The 19,992-nt window shown below is 40.0% G+C and overlaps 2 protein-coding genes across 7 annotated transcripts in view; one reads left to right on the forward strand and one right to left on the reverse strand.

Annotated features, from left to right (window-relative positions):
- The window catches only part of LOC127433226 (protein Hook homolog 3-like), a 41,076-nt gene extending 38,250 nt beyond the window's left edge, over positions 1–2,826 (reverse strand). For all 4 annotated transcript variants that reach the window (XR_007895862.1, XM_051684949.1, XM_051684953.1 and 1 more), the window contains exon 1: positions 2,524–2,826. Coding sequence is in view for 3 of the 4 variants with exons in the window: in XM_051684949.1 (XP_051540909.1) it covers positions 2,524–2,580 (57 nt within the window). In the remaining variant the exon portion in view is untranslated. The remainder of the gene's footprint in view (positions 1–2,523) is intronic.
- A 188-nt stretch (positions 2,827–3,014) lies between these two features.
- LOC127433411 (E3 ubiquitin-protein ligase RNF170-like) lies at positions 3,015–9,657 on the forward strand. Of its 3 annotated transcripts, XR_007895883.1 has the most exons (8): positions 3,015–3,165; positions 3,813–3,978; positions 4,073–4,148; positions 5,459–5,567; positions 5,663–5,736; positions 7,019–7,150; positions 8,353–8,713; positions 9,453–9,657. XR_007895883.1 is itself a non-coding variant. In XM_051685309.1 (7 exons), exons 2-7 carry the CDS (start codon positions 3,839–3,841, stop codon positions 8,617–8,619), a joined length of 798 nt encoding a protein of 265 aa, XP_051541269.1. In that variant the 5' UTR covers positions 3,015–3,165; positions 3,813–3,838; the 3' UTR covers positions 8,620–9,657. The 3 variants fall into 3 exon arrangements, 2 of the variants coding, with proteins under 2 accessions (XP_051541269.1, XP_051541278.1); XM_051685309.1 differs by having other exon boundaries at positions 8,353–9,657; XM_051685318.1 differs by having other exon boundaries at positions 3,034–3,199; positions 8,353–9,657.
- The last annotated feature ends 10,335 nt before the right edge of the window (positions 9,658–19,992 follow it).

Below are 19,992 nucleotides of genomic sequence, written 5' to 3' on the forward strand. Positions count from 1 at the left end.
AGAATTTATCCTGAAATGGTACGCTATCAGTGGCAGAGAAAGCTATTATACTTCAGTGAAAACAAAAATGTATGAATGGTGCACATCGGACCTTATTGAGAGTAGCACTATATTTAATTTTGGACTAGAGATGCACCGCTGTATTGGCCAAACATCAGTGTCGGCGGATAAAAGCAATTATCTGCACTTTCAGACGATGATCAGAACCGATTTGATCCTGTCAATCAAAAAGGGGGCGGGAAAACGAATCGGACAGTTAACCTACAACAGCTGTGTGAGTGAAAGGAGATGTCTCTTTGTGTGGTATTACTCTGAAACGGTGACGCTGACAGCAGAGTTGTGATTTGTACGTTTGGCATTGCTGAAGAGGCTCCTTCAACTAAAAAGGGATGAACTTCATCCTTCAGATTTCAGTTAATGTGAATTACTATTGTGCTTTTTTCAGTGTATTATTGTTTATAACTGAGAGCAGTTACTATGAAACATGGAAGACAAGTAGAGAATAAAGTTATTATTTACTCTCCTAAAAAGTTCTTTTTTTTTTTTTTTTTTACATTTTCCTGAACTGTAAACTCCAGAAGTGATTTTCAGCACTGATCCATTTTCCAGAACGTCCCCGTGTCTTTATGGACAGTGTAATCAGCACAGGAACTGAAAGTAAATCAAAGCGCCGCTTCCCTTTTGTCCAATCAGAACAGAGTCTGGAGTGTTCACCAGACCAGCATCACCCGCACAGAGGTGACAGTCAGCACTAATCTGGTTAATGGTCGATATTCACTTCTGCTTTTTAGGACTGACTAAAGACAGAGCAGAAGTCTGGATTTCTGCAACAAGAGCTGTTTCTACACTCAATCACTGATGTATTTCTGCTGGTATGAGAACTGAAGAACGTCATTTATCTGCCTTATGCCCGTGACCCAATCACAACAACAGCACGATTGTGAGTGTAACTGGACAGGACGCTGCAGTGACAGACCCTAATCATAATACAGTGAGTGTCCTGAGCATGTCAATCTGATGATGTCACATGCTTGCGTTTCCATGTGTCAGATATAAACAATCCTATTAAGAGCTGTAACACCCGCTGGACATGTTAACACATGACAGGACTCATTCAGAACAACTCAATGTAATGCGGTTCAGGATGGGCAAGGAGGAGGCGGGAACTGGCTGAACAGTCAACGTAAAGCTTAATGATATAAATGAACTTAAAACAACATAAAACATACAGACAGCACATGCATCTCTCTCTGTCCAACTAACTGGCATCTCTGGCTGCCCTTTATCTCGCTCTCCCACTGACCAGCTGATTCAGTGCCAACTGTGCTCCATCATGGCCTGGCCATGCCCTCCTTGTCACACTCATTCATTGCAAACTAGTCACTGAACTGACACTTTTATATATACACAAGTACAGGTTCAGTCCTCTTGCAGTAACCTGAAGATCAGAGCTTGATCAAGAACACATTGATAACTCATGATTCAGCCCTTATGGGGTTTGAACCTACAACCTTTCACTTACCAGCCCAGATCTTTAACCACTACACCACACACACACACACACACACACACTCACACACAGACAGACACACACACAGACAGACACACACACACACAGACAGACACACACACACACTCACACACAGACAGACACACACACACAGACAGACACACACACACAGACAGACACAGACAGACACACACACACACTCACACACACACACACACACACTCACACACAGACAGACACACACACACACACTCACACACAGACAGACACACACACACTCACAGACAGACAGACACACACACACACACACACACACACAGACAGACACACACACAGACACAGACACACACACACACAGACACACAGACACTCACACACTCACACACACACACACTCACAGACACACACTCACAGACAAACACACACACATCCTCACACTCACACACTTACACACTCACACTCACACACACACTTGCACACTCACACACTCACACTCATATACACACTCACACACATCCTCACACTCACACTCACACTCACATACAGGGGCAGTGGTGGCTCAGCGGTTAAGGCTCTGGGTTACTGATCAGAAGGTTGGGGGTTCAAGCCCCAGCACTGCCAAGATGCCTCTGTTGGGCCCTTGAGCAAGGCTCTTGACCCTATCTGCTCCAGGGGCACTGTATCATGGCTGACCCTGCACTCTGACTCCAGCTTAGCTGGGATATGTGAAAAATGTGTGATAAATAAAGACAATTATTACTTACACACTCACTCACTCTCTCTCACACACACCGTTAGTTCAGATGTAGTAAACAGATGTGACCGTTATAAAGGCGTTATACCGAATCAAGCACAAACCACAGAAAAAAAGACAGACTACTAAATCAAATAACACTAAATTCATATTATTTGTTGCATCAGATCATTGAGACGGAATACAACTGAAACAAAGAGATTATCCATTAACATCCCGTTAAACTCGAATAAATCGATGATAAAAACATGAAACTCACCCATGTCAAGAGACTTTCACACAACTCAACTCGATCCACCGTCTCAAGCGCGCTCATATTCAGATTCGATTCGGATTCTGATTTAAATGCCTCTGTTTGTTCGGTCGCGAGAATGTCAGCAACGGATCAATGTCAATTAATCCGAGTTATCGACGTGAAACGAAAGATCCACCACTCACAGCGCGATTATGGGTGAAACTGTGTCGAACTGACGGTGTTTAACGGTGATTTTGATTAATATTTTCGGCGGTGACAGACGAATATTCACCGGTGAAACTCTCTGACGTCACACGCGGGGTCCTTCAGCTGCCACCCTGCAGGATCAGACACCTAATGCCTGACTCAAAATCACACAGCACGAAAATCCTTCTAAAAAACAAAACAAAAAAACACAGAAGTATCGTTAAAAAAATACAAAAAATGTCTTATTGTAAATAAATCGCACTCCACAATAAGTAACATTCCACGTAAAGATACAGGCAGAGACACGGGCCGGTATTCAGATTGGTGACGTCAGCAAGAATGCGGAACACAATTCACACCCACCACACAACACAACAACACAACAACAACACAACACTCACTGCACAGTTTCTTTTCTGAAGTGCACTAAAGGCCTGAAACTGCGGTGTGTTATCTCATGTAAGTGTTTGAACAGCAGCTGCTAACGTCACATGTGAGTGTGTTTCTGTCGATTCTTTTGTCAAATATTGAATATATTTGATATTATATGTGTTGATCGAGTGTTATTGTCATGTCATCCTAAAATATACAAATGTAAAGTAACTAAAGTGTAAATGTAAAGTGGTTGACTAATAGTGCATTGATTGGACTGATTATGACTGTTATAATATTAGATATTTGTAATTCAGTGATAATTTAAGGTACTCTGTAGTTGTGTATGTGTGTGTGTCTCTGTGTGTGTGTGAGAATCTGTGTGTGTCTGAGTGTGTGTGTGTGTGTGTGTGTCTGTGAGTGTGTGTGAGAGAGAGAGATTGTGTGTCTGTGTGTGTGTGTGTGTGTGTGTGTTTGAGTGTGTGTGTGTATCTGTGTGTGTGTGTGTGTGTGTGTGTGTGTGTGTGTGTGAGAGAGAGAGAGAGAGAGAGAGAGAGAGACCGTCTGTGAGTGTGTGTGTGTGAGAGAGAGAGAGTGTGTCTGTGTGGGGGTGTGTGTGTGCATGTGCGCTTGTGTGTGCGTGTGTGTGTTTGTGTGTGTGTGTGTGTGTGTGTGTGTGTGTGTCTCTCTCTGCAGTGGCTATCTTCAGCTAACACTGGTTGTGTTTTGGTCAGTTGTGTTGTGGCTATGATCAGGTGTAATGGAAGGCAGCGAGTTTTTGGACTCCAGTGCTGTGATTGCAGATGAAGACTCTCTCATTGAAGGTGTGAGTGACTCTGTGCTGCTGGTGGTGGTTCTCAGTGTCACGTTTCTGGCTGGACTCGCAGCGCTGCTCAGCAGGTCAGACCTGTCCTGAACCACAAAATGCACACACGCATAATACTACACAATATTAAACAACATGGTCGTCCTCTCGTCTCGTCTGGTGTCTCAGGAATGAGCAGCACAGGATTCACCCAGAGAATCAGGAGCATGTCCGTGTCATCAGAGAGCAGCTTCAAACTGAACCGGTTCGTATGAAGTCAACTATCACATTATCAAGTTACGCTTTTCACAATACACATAATTTCAAAGCATGCTCCAAAAAGCACATGAAGTCAGCATAAAAGTAATCCATACGACTCCAGTGGTTTAATCCAGGTCTTCTGAAGCGATACAATCGGTTTTTGGTGAGAAAAAGATCCAAATTTACGTCCTTACTTTAAATCTTGACATCTGGCCCGTCTGGAACACAATTCAGGCTTCAAGACAGTGATTCTTTGATGCTGCACGCGGTTGCCAGATGCTCAACCCCGCTATCATTATACAACAATCAGACATTGTGTTTTTGTTTCTAGTGTTTATCATCAACCTTTAGCAGACCGTGGTACATTTGAAAAAGTAGCCCAAAAAAACTCAACCAAATAATTTTAACTTGAGTCTGTGTTTTCAAAATAGCCCAACTGGGCATCAAAACCACTAAACTGGAACACTGTGTCTGGTTTGTGTACAGAGTGTGTACAAGCATGAGGAAGTGTGTGAACGAGGTTCTCTAATAACCACACGAGGAGATTGCAGAAGTCATGATTTATAGAAAAAAAGGACTTAAATATTGATCTGTTTCTCACCCACACCTATCATATCACTTCTGAAGACATGGATTAAACCACTTGAGTTTTATGGATTACTTTTATGCTGCCTTTATGTGCTTTTTGGAGCTTCAAAGTGTTGGACCCCATTGACTTGCATTGTATAGATAAAAACACCTCATATCTCCATCCAGTTTGAGATGACATAAGCTTGAGTAAATACTGAGAGAATTATCATTTTTGAGTGAACTATTCCTTTAAAGTGATATGTCATCATTTACTCACCTCCATCATGTTCCAAATCCATTACTTTCTTTCTTCTGTGAAACACAAACGGAGATGTAATACATTAAGTTAGTCTCAGTCACCATTCACATTCATCACATCTTTTTTCCACACAATGAAAGACTGAAACACAATGAAATGCTGTCATTCATGTTTTGTGTTCTCATTCCCCACGGAAGAGAAACAGCCTTTACTGTGTGCCATTCCATAAAATATCACTTACAGCATCAGACCACGTGTAAAAACACAACAGAGCTGATCTTAGGTCAGCCTAGCAGTTAGTGTATATGATCCAGACATGCAGAGTCATGGTGCTCATGTTGCAAATACAGGTTTGAATCTGGATCCCCCATACAATAACTTCCTGCCTCCAGTCTACTGTGTGTGTAAGACAGCACATTGACATGAGCACTGGAGTGTGTGTTATATTAGTGTGTGTTTGTGACTCTCACAAGTGTCTCCTCCAGGTGTCGTCTCAGGAGTCGAGACATCAGTACTATTCAGACATGTCGTGTCCCGTGTGTCTCCAGCTCGCCAGTCTACCCGTAGAGACCAACTGTGGCCATCTGTTCTGCGGTGAGGACATGCTCTGTTCTTATATTGATCAATTTACACTGAAAACAAACACAAGTTTATTGCTGATATGTTTTGTTCGTTGTTTTGAATGAAAGGTCCGTGCCTCATTGCCTACTGGCGTTATGGCACCTGGCTCGGTGCGATCAACTGCCCCATCTGCAGACAAATGGTAACAAACATCATTCTGCAGAATATTCTCTATTACAGGACAGAATTTTGTCACAAGGTAAAAGGGAAAGGAGGCGGCGAGAACCGGATGAAGAATCAAAGTAATGTTTAATTGAACAAAAAGACACAAACATAAACACATGCAGGGCAGCTACCCTTAACTCTCTCCCTCTCTCGAACTGCTGCTTCCGGCCCCGCCTGCTGGCATGTCATCCCTGCCTCTTTGGACCTGGGAGGGTGACAAGGGGAGGGAAAAAACAACAACAAAAAAACGAGAGGGAAAGACCAACACGGAGCGACAGCGGGAGAGAGAGAGAAAAAAAACGTACTCGCCGGTACTCCAATACGCCGTAGCCTGGTCCTCGGCCATTCCTCCACCCTCTAGTGGACGACAGCCGTGCCTCCCCGGGTGGATCGGAGGCAGTCCTCCGGCTCCTGGCAGACGGAACGCCCCGCCACGTTTTTGATGGATGGTAGGGGTCTCCCCCGCCCCTGGCAGCGGTTCTCCCGCTCCAGGCGGTCGGCCAGGAGCCCCTCGTGGTCAGCGGTCGTCTCTTGATCCCGCCGCATTTTAGCGGCCAGTAGGGGTCTCCTACGCCCCTGGCAGTGGCCCTGACCGCTCCAGGCGGTCGGCTAGGAGCCCCTCCTCCCCTCGCGGTCGGCGGCCATTCCTCCGCTCTCAGGCGACCAGGCTCCTCCGTCCCCCGGCGGATGGCCGCGGCTGCTCCTTTGGGGTGGATGGTAGTGGCGAGGACTCTACTACGCCGCATCCCTCCTCCTTCCCGGGTTTCGGCACCAATGTAACGGTAAAAGAGAAAGGAGGAGGTGAGAACCGGACGAAAAATCTAAGAAATTTTTAATTGAACAAAAAGACACAAACATAAACACATGCAGGGCAGCTGCCCTTAACTCACTCTCTCTCGAACTGCCGCATCCGGTCGCCTTTATCCCTCTCGAGGGCTTGATTAGCCCTCCTCCCTGCCACAAATTTATTCTGCAGATTTTCTGTGTTGGCATTAGGGAATTCTGTAGGATGGATTTAAACCTGGTAAAATGTGTTGAACTGAGCTGAAAGTGCTACACTCTTACTGGTTGCTGAAAGCAGCGTCACATTAGACAAAATATTTAAACAAACACACAACAGGGGGAAGATGTGTAGAATGTCGGGTGTGTTGATGTGCACTCACATGTTCTGTGTTGGGATGCTCATTAGTTTGTGTGTGTACTGTGTGTGTGTGTGTGTGTGTGTGTGTGTTGACCTTTAACCTTTCTCTGTGTGTCAGGTGACCCTGCTCTTCCCTCTTTTCCACGACACGGACCGCAGTGCTCAAACACAAGACGGACAGGTGGATCCCGCTCTGATTCTCAGTGACATCAATGATTACACCCGCAGATTCTCTGGACAGCCGCGATCTGTGAGTGTGTGTTTATGTGAGGGGTGGAACGGTTCTCCAAATAAAAGTTTCACCTCAAGTCTAACAACGGATTTGGAGGATACAATTTGGCAAAGAAAAGGCACGGTTGCAACCTCCGCTCATGCACCTGTAAGGCTCTGTTGCGCTGTATGTGGATTCGCTCTGCTTGTGTCTCACGCTGCACTCTTAATCACTGTGAAATCAGTTGATGACATCACAGCGTTGAGATAGAGAGCATTTTATATTTACAGTCAATTACTACAGTGATAGAAAAATAAAAAATAAAATGTTGGCAGAACAGTTGCTGTTTGCAGACTTTGCTGGACACATGTGCCGTATATTCATCGATTATAATTTACGCTGACAACACCTGGGTACTGTTTGCCATAGATATGCATCGACAAAAACCTTCAAAGGAACAGTTTACCCAAAAATGAACATTCTCTTATCATTTATTCACCATGCATAAATGCAATGCAATGGCAAGATTTATAGTAAAAAAGCACTTAAATATTGATCTGTTTCTCACCTACACCTATCATATCACTTCTGAAGACATGGATTAAACCACTGGAGTCTTATGGATTACTTTTATGCTGCCTTTATGTGCTTTTTGGAGCTTCAAAGTTCTGGTCACCATTCACTTGCATTGTATGGACCTACAGAGCTGAAATATTCTTCTAAAAATCTTCATTTGTGTTCTGCAGAAGAAAGAAAGTCATACACATCTGGGATAACATGAGGGTGAATAAATGATGACAGAATTTTGGAGACCTATGCCTTTAAGTTAAGGGCACATGTTGAAGTGTTTGTTACCAAATAAAGGGTGTTCTTACTTTGGATACGGCAGAAGTATTCTTTTTCCTGAACACAGCAAGTGACTCTAAAACTGTGATACGAACTGAACTGTGAGACGTTTGAACCGTTACACCCCTGGTTTACATCTGTGCGAGAGTTTATTGCATGTAATGATATTTGTATTTTTAATACATCATTAATTGTAGTGCTTACAAGGTGAAATCCCACCTTTATTCCTCCTCAATCATTCTCGTTTGGGTTTGTTCTGTCTAATCTCCCTTCGACTTTCATTTACACAGAACCACAGTCAACTAAAACACAATTCTACTGACGTGACCTTCGGGAAGTACACGTATGAGGTGGACGGTAACATCAGTTTAAACGTGTGTGTTTATTTCCTGTAGCTGCTGGATCGTCTGCGAGACGTCCCCACACTGCTGCGTCACGCGTTCAGAGAGATGTTCTCGGTGGGCGGTTTGTTCTGGATGTTCCGCATCAGGATTCTGCTGTGTCTGATGGGCGCTCTGACATATCTGGCGTCACCGCTGGACTTCATCCCGGAGGGTGTGGTGGGTCTGCTCGGCTTCATGGACGATTTCTTCGTCATTCTCCTCCTCTTCATCTACATCTCCATCATGTACCGTGAGGTGGTGACGCAGAGACTGGCGTGATCAACGGCAGCGCAGGACACATGCGTGTGTGACCGCTGCGGCTTCATGAACATCTGAGCAGATCACCGGGTGGCATGACCGAAAGACATCACAAGTGTGCTTCTAATCTGAAACTTCTGTTTTACTGCACTGCAAAAAATAATTGTTATTATTTATAAAAAGAATTTTGGGCTTATTTTCCAGTAAAAATATTGAAATATCCTTAAAACAAGAAGAAAATGCAGCACAATATGGCAGAAGAAATGAAGCCTGTTTTCAGAGCAATCAAACAATATTCAGTAGAGTTTCTGCTTGAAAACAAGACCAATATTTGCTAATGAGGTAATAAAATAAACATTTTCTTGTTATAAGCAGAAACATCACTAAATATCTTTAGATTTCTCTGAAAACAAGACAAAATAAAATATCTTCTGCAACTTTGTCTCAAGTAACTTGATCGTGTTTTAAGAAAGTTTCGATATATATTAACACGAGACTCTGTAAGAAAATGATTTATTTATTTTTATTATTGTTTTTTCCAGTGTAAACTAGTACAGTATTTTATCTTGTTTACCAGTAAAAGTATCTAAACACTAAAATAAGATACATTTACTTGAGAAGTTTAATAGCACGAGATTAAGACTTTTTGTTCATTTTTTTTTATAAAGTTTATTTTTCTTACTCTGTTGTCAAATAGTTTTTATTTTATCTTTTAAACACGTCTTAATCTCATGCAGCTTCACTTCTGGAGTAAGTGTATCTTGTTTTAAGGATGTTACTGATAAGGAAAATGATTTCTGCTGTGTGACTGTTGTGTTACAAGTGTTTTTTAATAAAACATGTTTATTTTGTAGGAAACACGTCAGATGAAAACTCACTGAAGTGGGTTGCTGGAGTGACGTGTTCATGATGTGATCAGGATGTAAAGTGCACATCCTTCAGTCAAACACATTCAGGAACAGCTTGTGTTTAACCTTGTTTACAGATGTTATACATGTGATGTGGAATATAAAGAGGGCTCGTCATGAATAAAGATGTTCTTCTGCCTGATAAAAATCACACGCACATGTTTGGATGCTGTCTGTTAGATCATATCTGCATCAAACACTGAAATTCTGTCTGACAATCTAGAAAATCAATGTTGGAGTACAGCTAGAACGAAACGTGTGCGTTCGGAAGGATTTTTGAAGTCCTTGCTGCTAAATTAAAAAAGAAATTCTGTTATTTATTCTGTTATATAACACACGAGCATGTGAAGAAGTGCAGAACACACGTGAGAGTTTAGAAGTAAGTCTTCTGGTTTTGATTCAGGACTCTTGATTTCACTTTAAATATTTAGTGGTGATTCAACAACACAATACTAAAATTGTCTGCCATATAAAACTGAATATTGACCGTTGCATTGAGCCAATAATTCACAGCACAAAACACGTGACTGACGTGACTCTGGTTTGAATGTGTTCTGGGTGGTTTCTTTGATGATCTGTAGTTGATGGTTTTTGAGGATGAGTTCATGTCACACAACAGGTCCATGTTGACATCTGACCAGCTTCTACCAGAAAGATTAAACATTGTAAGCCTATTTTCAATCTTAATATTTGCATTTATGAATGTTTTCCCTGCTGACTCTGTCAGAACAAACCTGAGAAACTCTGATATAAAATGATGTCCATCAGTATGCTCAGCTGCAGTTTATCAGCACATAGTTTATTTGGATTTTTATTAATTCAGTATATTAAAGGAATATTCCGGATTCAACACAAGTTCAGATCAATGGACAGCATTTGTGTCATAATGTTGATTACCACAAAAATTAATTTCGACTCGTCCCTCCTTTTCTTTAAATGTGTGTTCCAGTGAGACACTTACAATGGAAGTCAATGGGGTCAATCTGTAAACATTAAAATACTCACTGTTTCAAAAGTATAGACACAAGACATAAACAATATGTGTGTTAACATGATTTTACTGTGAGAAAATCACTTACTAACCGCATCTGTGGAAAGACAGACAATTTTACAACTTTGTTACCATGACAACAAACCCTTAAACAACTGTAAAAATGATTTAATCAACTTTTCAGCTCACATAATACACGAGTTTTAACAGGAGAATTAATGTAAGTGCTTTTATTAAATTATAAGCGTCACATTTCTAACTTTAAACCCTCCAAGAATTGACCCCATTGACTTCCATTGTAAGTGTCTCACTGGAACACACATTTGTACATTTGTGCCCGTAATTTAGTTATGTTCTGCCAAAAATTCTGTTCGATTTCGGTTTTGGTTCATTGAACTGTTTGTAGGTCTCAAACGTGTTTTCTTGCATTAGCTCGATGTGGAGACTGTTTTAACAGACACCGATTAGTAAATAGTGAAGATTATTGATCACATTTCTTGGAGAAAACAACTGAATTACTGTACTTAAAATTTATCTTGGCCTTATTAAAAATAAATAACATTATGTAATGCAGGTTGTTATTGTTGTTATATAGTTGTGGTTCTCTCTTCTAGATCAGTGAGTGTGTGGCTCCAGGAGTTCATGACTTCACATTGTGTCAAGGGCATATGCATGAGATTATACACACCATATGATCCTCTTATGTTTGTAATCATATAATCAGGGACTGCTCTATATGCTGTCAATGCTAACAGTGAACTGTCTGATTCAGTTTCTCACTTCCATTATTAATGTGAACATTCACATTTCTCCAGTAGAAACCTTCATGTGTTCAGAGTGCTGTTGAACAGCAGGTGTCAGTAACAGATCATCACATCAGCTGAACCACACATGATCACTAACTAGTCTCCTAACTAGTGTTCTAGTACAGCTAAGGGGTGTTCTTATGTTCTAACCATAAGAAACACACGGCCTGAAGAGGTTATTCTTTAATAAAATACCAAAAATAAAAATAAAAACAATATGATAAATCTTCAATAAACTGTTGCATTTACATTATTATTCATATCAATTATCAGCATAAATAATTCTTCTCTTAAAGTAATATAGTTTAGTAGTGTACCTGTCAGTGCAATCAGGAATGTTTTATTGTATGTTTTGTTGGCAGTGTTCTTGGACTTTTACAGACACCTCGTGGTGTGGAGCATCATCATCTAAAGAGTTTATAGTTTGGCTATCACCCCTGGAGTTCGCTAGTACGAATCCAGGGCATGCTGAGTGACTCCAGCTAGGTCTCCTAAGCAACCAAATTGGCCCGGTTGCTAGGGAGGGTAGAGTCACATGGGGTAACCTCCTCGTGGTCGTGATTAGTGGTTCTCGCTCTCAATGGGGCGTGTGGTAAGTTGTGTGTGGATCGTGGAGAGTAGCATGAGCCTCCACATGCTGTGAGTCTCCGCGGTGTCATGCACAACGAGTCACGTGATAAGATGCACGGATTGACGGTCTCAGAAGCGGAGGCAACTGAGACTCGTCCTCCGCCACCCGGATTGAGGTGAGTAACCGCACCACCACGAGGACCTACTAAGTAGTGGGAACTGGGCATTCCAAATAAAAAACAAAAACAAAAAAAGAGTTTATAGTTACTGTTTTTGCCATTAAAATAAAGCATTATTTACAATCAGACATGATCAATTTATTCCACAAGTCAAAGTGTCCAATTACAGTGTATATTGAGAAGGTCATGTGATCTGAACATGGTCAAATAAATCAGCTTTTATTGGGTTACTGATATCACTGGAGTGGACATAATGCACTATTTATTTATTTTAGAGATGTATAGAGATGACAGTATATATCAAACTATCTGCAAAATTCAAACATGCCGTTTTTTAAATCGGGTTACAGGTGTTCACTCGACGGCTTGGACTTGATATGAACTGAACTGCATGACGTCTTGTTATTTTTATTTTATTTATTTATTTTTTTGCATTTTCAGATTTTTTTTTTCTTTTACAAATAATTATCTATTTTTTCTTTTTTAACAATTTATGAATGAATTTAAGCAATGTGGATGTGCTTTAAATGGTATTAGAAAAAGAAATGCAAGAGTGACTAATGAGACACTAATTTAATTTAATTTAGTATAAATTTAATAAATCATTTTTTATTCTTCTTTTGTCCAAATATGTTGCGAGTTCCATGCATTTGTATGAACCTTGTATTATACATGAGCAATAATAAAAAACACCTCATGACGGCAGTACAACTCATCTTCTAGAATGAGGAAACACCAAAAACATTATGATTCAATCACATTATCACAATCTGATAACAACTGTATCATGAAATTCACCTGTATATTTCAGACCCTGTCCAGCTAAAGAACACGAGCAAATAAAACAAACATTAAAACAGAAAGGCAGGTCAGATATTTAACATTGTGAGTGTTTGGGTTATGAATCAATATTCCAGCATTTCTTTATTTTTTTCCCTTTCTTAATCAAACTGTCTAAAGCAAAACTGCTTTCTTAAGAATATTGTTTCAGCTGCTGATCAATTTACAAGTTTTTCCAGCATCCTCGAGATTGTTCTTGCCATTGTGTAAATCATTTATTATTAATAAAGTTAAAGTGTCTCTAATCATACAGCAGAGGCCATTCTAGGACTTCAATCTCTTTAGTGTATATAGTGTTTACATCATTCAGCTAATATACTTTCAGAATATTGTCATTTACATATATTAAAAAACTCAAATATTTATATTTTTTCCATTTATTAACAAATTATTATTTTAGATTTGATCACTTAACAGTTCAGATGACCATTTTTGTAAATCTTTCTTTTATGCCATTAGGTGGCAACAAATACATCTTTTGTGTTTTGGGTCATTAATCATTGATAGTTTATTAAGTCTAATTATACTTTAGTAAAATCAGCGTGTCTATTAAGACACTTTATCAGTGTTTAAATATCAAATGACAGCAAAGCATTTCATTCTGTGAATCAAGGAAAAATATAAAAAAAAGACAACATAGCCTAAAAATAATTACAGGTTTTAATTACATCCTGATGTCATTGTAATGTCATTAGTCACTTTTACTCTTAATTAATCCAGACTCTTTCTCTCCTTGTTAAACGAGATTACTGAACTAAAAGAGTGACATGCCTCCTCTCCAATCGCTCGTTTATGAATCAAATGAATAAATGGGGCGTATCCGTTCAGAGGGACAAATCAAGGCCGTGACCATGTCTTGAACATTGGGAAGGGGGTGTTGAGGTCACAAATATAATAGTCCTCGGCCCTTTAAAATAGGAAAGGCTCTGAATGCAATAATGTTCTGAATAAAGGCTTTAAATGTGATAAATGTTATAATTTTTCCACACAGGAGTTCACAAAGTACAAGACAAACACTGTGTCTGCATTGCCTGTTTTAGTCGTCTTTTCTTTCTTTTTCATGCTGTATCAAAGAAAAGATGAATATAATTTAATTTCTTTTCATCACTGATGTATCTGTATAATGTCATGACTGTGTCAGCTGGCTTGCAAAAAGAAAACACACAAAATGATTTACTGTCCTGAAGTTGTCCCTCATTGTGTTTCCCCCCAGTGGAATCTGAAATATTTTCTTTGAGAATCCGAACGCTGCTCTTTTCCATACACAGTCACTTCATATTGAGCACTGCTGTCAAGGTACAAAGGGAAATCATTATTAATATACCATAAAAGTAATCCATACAACACAAATCTGTTGTGTGTGCGCAGAAAGCTTGGACTATAATGCACGAGTCATATGGACGATTGTTATGATGTCTTTATACTGAACCTTTAATAATGATTTATAATATCACTATAACCTGTTATTCTATGGAAGTCTAGATCTGACGACCTGTAGATAAATGAACCGTTATTTGTATTCTTCCAGTCGATATTTGCACGACAGCTGTAATTAATTAATGCATAATTAGTGACCATGCTATAAGCAGGATAATCCACAGTTAGGCGTGCGTTAAATGATTTTAGGTGTCGGGTGGTTCTTCGCCTCCACATCATGCATTTAAAATCATCCCTTACATACACAATCATGTTTGTAAGCAAATCTTGTAATAATGCTTTTATTCTCCCTGTTTCAAGAGTCTCGTTTATTCAGACTCTGTAGTGCTCGTGAATGTTATAACTTATTTTTCCACAAGTGGCTGTACACTTTTATATGAATACCTCTTTAAAAAATGTTGTAATTTAAAGTTACAGAGTTCAATAGTATAACAGGAATGATCCAGCTGCTCATTGACAAAACAAAGAAAATCAATTCATCAAAATAAAGTTTTACTGACTTGGACATAATTCATGAGTTTGTGTGTGTAATGAGGTGTAATGAGCGCTTCTGTTGCGGTTTGTGAAATGTCAGTGATCAGGCGCTCGTGTGGCCTGAAGTACATTTTCTGCCTCTCTTTCCAAATCCCAGCGCTCATGTTCTGTGTGTTTGACCTGCGGTTTTTATCAACGTCTGCCAACATATTCACTGACCAATCACAACTGACTGTCACATCATACATCATGTGTGTGTTTTTATATATTCATATCAGTCCTTCACATCAACACTTGTCCATCTGTATCTGTCTCTCACTCTCTACTTAATATGAAAACATGTGACGAGAGCTAATACTGACTTATTAATTGTGTATTTTTAATGACCTGTGTGCACACTGTATCACTTAAATACTAATGAAACATTTTAACCACACGTTCTGTTTTCTGATCAATGTTTTCCCTGAAAGTGACTCATAAATACACTCTCACTACACTCACATTTGCATATTTCTGAATAATTTAGAATAAACTTAAAATATACTTATAATCAACAGCTTAGATATGATAGGTGTGAGTGAGAAACAGATCAAAATGTAAGTAAATTTTTGCTAGAAATTCTTCTTCCTGCCCAGTAGGGGGCATGTGCATGAAGAATGTGAATCACCAAAAATAAAAGTGGAGATTGTCTGGGCAGGAGGAGAATTTATAGTAAAAAGGCACTTAAATATTGCTCTGTTTCTCACTCACACCTATCATATCTCTTCTGAAGACATGGATTAAACCACTGGAGTCTTATGGATTACTTTTATGCTGCCTTTATGTGTTTTTTGGAGCTTCAAAGTTCTGGTCACCATTCACTTGCATTGTATGGACCTACAGAGCTGAAATATTCTTCTAAAAATCTTCATTTGTGTTCTGCAGAAGAAAGAAAGTCAAACACATCTGGGATGACATGAGGGTGAGTAAATGATGACAGAATTTTCATTTGGGGTGAACTATTACATTAATGCTCAATGGCTTAAACAACTGTCATGATTTGTTTGTACCTAAAATGTTTGTTTTTTAAACTGTGATATGTTTTTATGTGTATGAATTATGTGTGAATATTCAACACTCTTACAGTGTGATCGCTGTATGTGATTATCATATTTCTAAAATACCTTAAATATGTGTCTTTATTAAACTACTACAAATGGATAAAAAAGACACAGCTTTTGGGGTTACAGGTACACTGGGTTACTTGTTCATCATATGGATTTTCATTTAAAAGCAACAGAATTTAAGTTGCATCCACTTTCTGAGCAACTTATGACAGCGCTGCATCTCAAACGAGCCTGCTGATTGGCTGGGGGAAGCTTGTGTGTTGATTGGCTGATTGCTCTGGCATCTCCCTCTTCTCCACCAATGAGAACTCTTGATTGCTGATTTTGATCAGTTGTTGCTGTTCAGAGACTTTAAAAGCTCTTGTGATTCATCTTTATGAGTTTAATCCGTTCATGCCATTGGCTGGTTATTCTCTGAATTCTTCTGTTTTTCCTCCTCTGTGCTAAAAGATGGCAAACACTTTCCCCTCTTTTATCTCTCACCCTTGATTTTGTTCAGTTATGTTTGCTTTATTAGTTTTGACTGTTTTTAGTCTCTCTAGAGGAAGTTATGTCATCACAACACCTTTAAAAAAACAGCTTTTGAATCGGAGGATGGAGACACGGTCCATGTTTTTTGGTGGTGTGTTGTGATCCAGGAATTCTGTTTGAAGGTTCAGAGTTTTGTGTGTGACGTGTTCGTTTTGCCCCAGACTCTGTGTTTTGGGTGATGGGGCGGTCATCGATGTGGGGAATAGACACACAGAGAATTGGGTTCTGACCAGTGTGATGATCGCCAGACAGATTATTTTAAGGGGTTGGAGGTCAGCTGGAACGCTCTCATTTCAGGAGTGGTGCACGGAGATGGGGAGGGTGGCGGCTTTTGAGGAGGTGTCATTTGTAAGACGGGGTAACTTGGATTTGTTTGTTGGGAAATGGGGCAACTATCTGGAATTTTTGGAGGGCTCTTAGGGTGGGGCGGTGAAGAGAATAGTATAGTTTTAAATGTGTATGATTATTATGTATTTTTTGTGTATTTGTTTGCTTTTTTGTGTGTGTATATACTCGTGTGACCACAGGGATGTTTGTTGGGGGTCAGGTTGGGGATTGGGAGGGGTGGTTGTGGGGTTTAAATGTTGACTAGTAAAATGAATTCTGGCACTTTTCTGTGTCAGTCTAACAGCAGCACTCTTAACAGATTCAGTTCAGTGTAAATGTGTGATAATATTCTGCTGACGCTCCAGACCATGAATCATGATCCGTTTCACCGGTGACACACACACTTGCAATAAGCAGGAGGGAAGTGAGTCGCCACACGAAGTGAATCAGAGCTGGTGGGATTTGAGTGTGTGCAGTTTCCTGTTTGTCTCCTCATGACTGCCTTTACAATGTTTTATCTTCATCAAGATTCTCACTAAGTCTACTACTGAAAATATGAAGCCTGTTTATGGACGAAAATACATGAAACTCTTATTCATCACTAGATTTTGCAGCTGTCAGTACATACATCAATCTCCTATGAATGCACATTTCCAAGAGCCACTAGATGAATTCAAACACAGAAATGGGAAGAGAGAGGTCAAATGTGCAAATATGCCAGTAAAGGGCTCTCGGGTCATGTTTGGGTTCTTGTCGCTCAGCTGGCAAGTCTACGGGTTCCTCAGTTCTCCAATGATTTCTGACCAGTGTAGTGTTGTAGGACTCTTGCAGAAGCTCAACGATCTGAATATTGGTTCAATATTTCAAACACAATCATGATCTATATACAATATCAAGCACTGTGTTAGTCAGTTGCTGATGTCCTTGCAATCTGCTGGAGCTCCGAAGATCTTGACGTCAGAAACATCCTGCCAACAGATTGCTTCAAATGAGCTATACATCAATAAAAGTGTTCATGTGACTGAATGTCTGGTTAACTGGTTAGAGTTAGACAACTGTCCAGATCACGGGTTAACTTCTAGATGCAAATGTTTCAAACAAGTATAAAATGTTCTGTATGTAAAATGTTTTAACACAATAACACTGTCTGTTTATTGGTTTTGAGATGAAGTTACCGCTTACAAACAAACACTCCACTCCGGCACCTCCGGGTTCTTTTAGCAGCGGCGAAAAGAACTCCTGTTTATGGGTGCTTTGCTCAACTTGAGCTGAAAAAGCCCAAAAAGTGGTGTTTGTTGTGTTGAAATGCACATTTCACAAAGACTTTCCTCCTTCATTATCATGTCTGCTCTATTAAGACCCTCTTACCCCACAGCTGCTGTTGGTATACTTCAGCTTTTCACAAAGTGCAATCGATGTGGCATATAAGAGGCCAACTATGATCTAATGATGATTTTATCATGAACAAAACTCAATGAAGGTCTAACGGGAAGGACAGGACCCTGTCTTATCACAGCCCTTGGGGCTAATGTTTGTCACAAATGAAAATGTCATACTGCTAAAATGATGTATTTGCATTTATTTGGAATGCAGTAAGTAACAATTGTTAAATCAAAAACAGCTGCCATTAAAGGAATATTCCAGATCCAATACAAGTTAAGCTCAATTGGACTCAAATGCAGACTTATTTAAACTAATATATTAATCCAGTTTAAGACAGGTTTCAGTCAAACAGAGCACATCCAAACTATGATCTGTAATAATTTCATTTACAGTTAGTGCTTTGGTAGAAAGAGATCTAATGTTTAGTAGACCTACCTTTATATGATGTTTATCTTTAATTGTTTTGTTTTTGTTTTTCAAGTTTGACCTTAATCAATTTTATTTCTAAATAATTTAGTGAGGGTTTTGTGTTTGGTAGTTCAGGGAACAGACACAGTCTCTATATGATATCTAGGTGATACAGTCTCTATGTGTTGTAGTTTATGTGACCTGTGTGATGTCTCAAGGCAGCTAGCAGACGTTCGGGTTAACCAGTTTGTCTGCTTCCTGACCTGGGCCCCAGTTAGTCAAATACTATCACTATTAAGACTATGAGCCAAATTACTAGAGAGGAGAGCGGCACCTTCCCTGGAGGGATGGAGTCCGTCTCTCTTTAGCAGGTCAGGTCTACCCCAAAAACTCTTCCAATTGTCTATGAATCATATGCAATTCTCTGGACACCACTCAGACATCCATCCATTCAGTGACACTAATCTACTATAAACCTCGTCACCATGATGAGCAGGGAGAGGGCCAGAGCATATTACAGTGTCTGACATAATTTTTCCAAGTTCACACACCTCTTTAACATTATCTCTAGTGATCACCGACTGGCAAAGCTGGATATCGTTAGTGCCGACATTAATAACAATTTTAGAAAATCTACATTTAACATTAGCCAACACTTGTAAATTTGATCTGATGTCAGATGCTTGAGCCCCGGAAATGCATTTAACAATAGTGGCTGGATTCTCTATTTCCACATTCCTTACAATAGTATCTCTTATAACCAGGGCTCTTTCAACATGATTCTCAGTGGGTGCATCACTGAGTGGGGAGAATCGATTGGAAACCCTAACAGGAATAGCAGAGTGGTGTCACTTTGCTGAACGAGTATGCCGCCAAAACATCACCCAAACGCCCTGCTGCAGGGGCTCTACAGCCGGAACCAAAGTGTGTGTGTTGCTCGCTGTTCTACCCACATCCGAAACAGTATCTACCGACTTCTCTTTCTCACTGACCTCCACTAGTGTTCGGATGCATGTCTCTAACTTATTAACCTTCTCCGTCAGCCTGACTAATTCCTTACATTTATCACATGTAAATCCCTCACTGCTGACGGAAGAAGCTATAATAAACATGTGGCATGCAATGCAGGAAACAATAACATGTGCGGATGTCATGACTTACCGCGAATGTTTGTTGTTGTTGTTGTTGTTATGGTTGTTCTTGAGCAGCGAGGGTTTGAGATCGATGTGGCTCCTGATCAGCAAATGTTTGAAATTGATGCAATAATCCGTGTAAAACACAGTGGAGAAAACGAATGCACGCAGTCAAAACGTGAGAAAGAAATGGATGCGCGCGGTAAAATACACGTAGTTGAAACAGTAGAAAAGCGGAAAAACCCGAGGCACATAGTAAATGGCAAAGGATAGATAGAAAGAGAAGTGCAGCTGCGATCAG

This window comes from Myxocyprinus asiaticus, chromosome 4 (assembly GCF_019703515.2).
Source record: "Myxocyprinus asiaticus isolate MX2 ecotype Aquarium Trade chromosome 4, UBuf_Myxa_2, whole genome shotgun sequence".
Classification (NCBI taxonomy): domain Eukaryota; kingdom Metazoa; phylum Chordata; class Actinopteri; order Cypriniformes; family Catostomidae; genus Myxocyprinus; species Myxocyprinus asiaticus.

What these genes read in the sequence shown, in the direction of transcription:
- LOC127433411 (XM_051685309.1), top strand. Translation starts at nt 3,839, where the DNA reads ATGGAAGGCAGCGAGTTTTTGGACTCCAGTGCTGTGATTGCAGATGAA. An exon ending in AGCAGCTTCAAACTGAACCG is followed by an intron (nt 4,149 to 5,458) that starts GTTCGTATGAAG and finishes TGTCTCCTCCAG; the next exon opens with GTGTCGTCTCAGGAGTCGAG. An exon ending in GCCCCATCTGCAGACAAATG is followed by an intron (nt 5,737 to 7,018) that starts GTAACAAACATC and finishes TCTGTGTGTCAG; the next exon opens with GTGACCCTGCTCTTCCCTCT.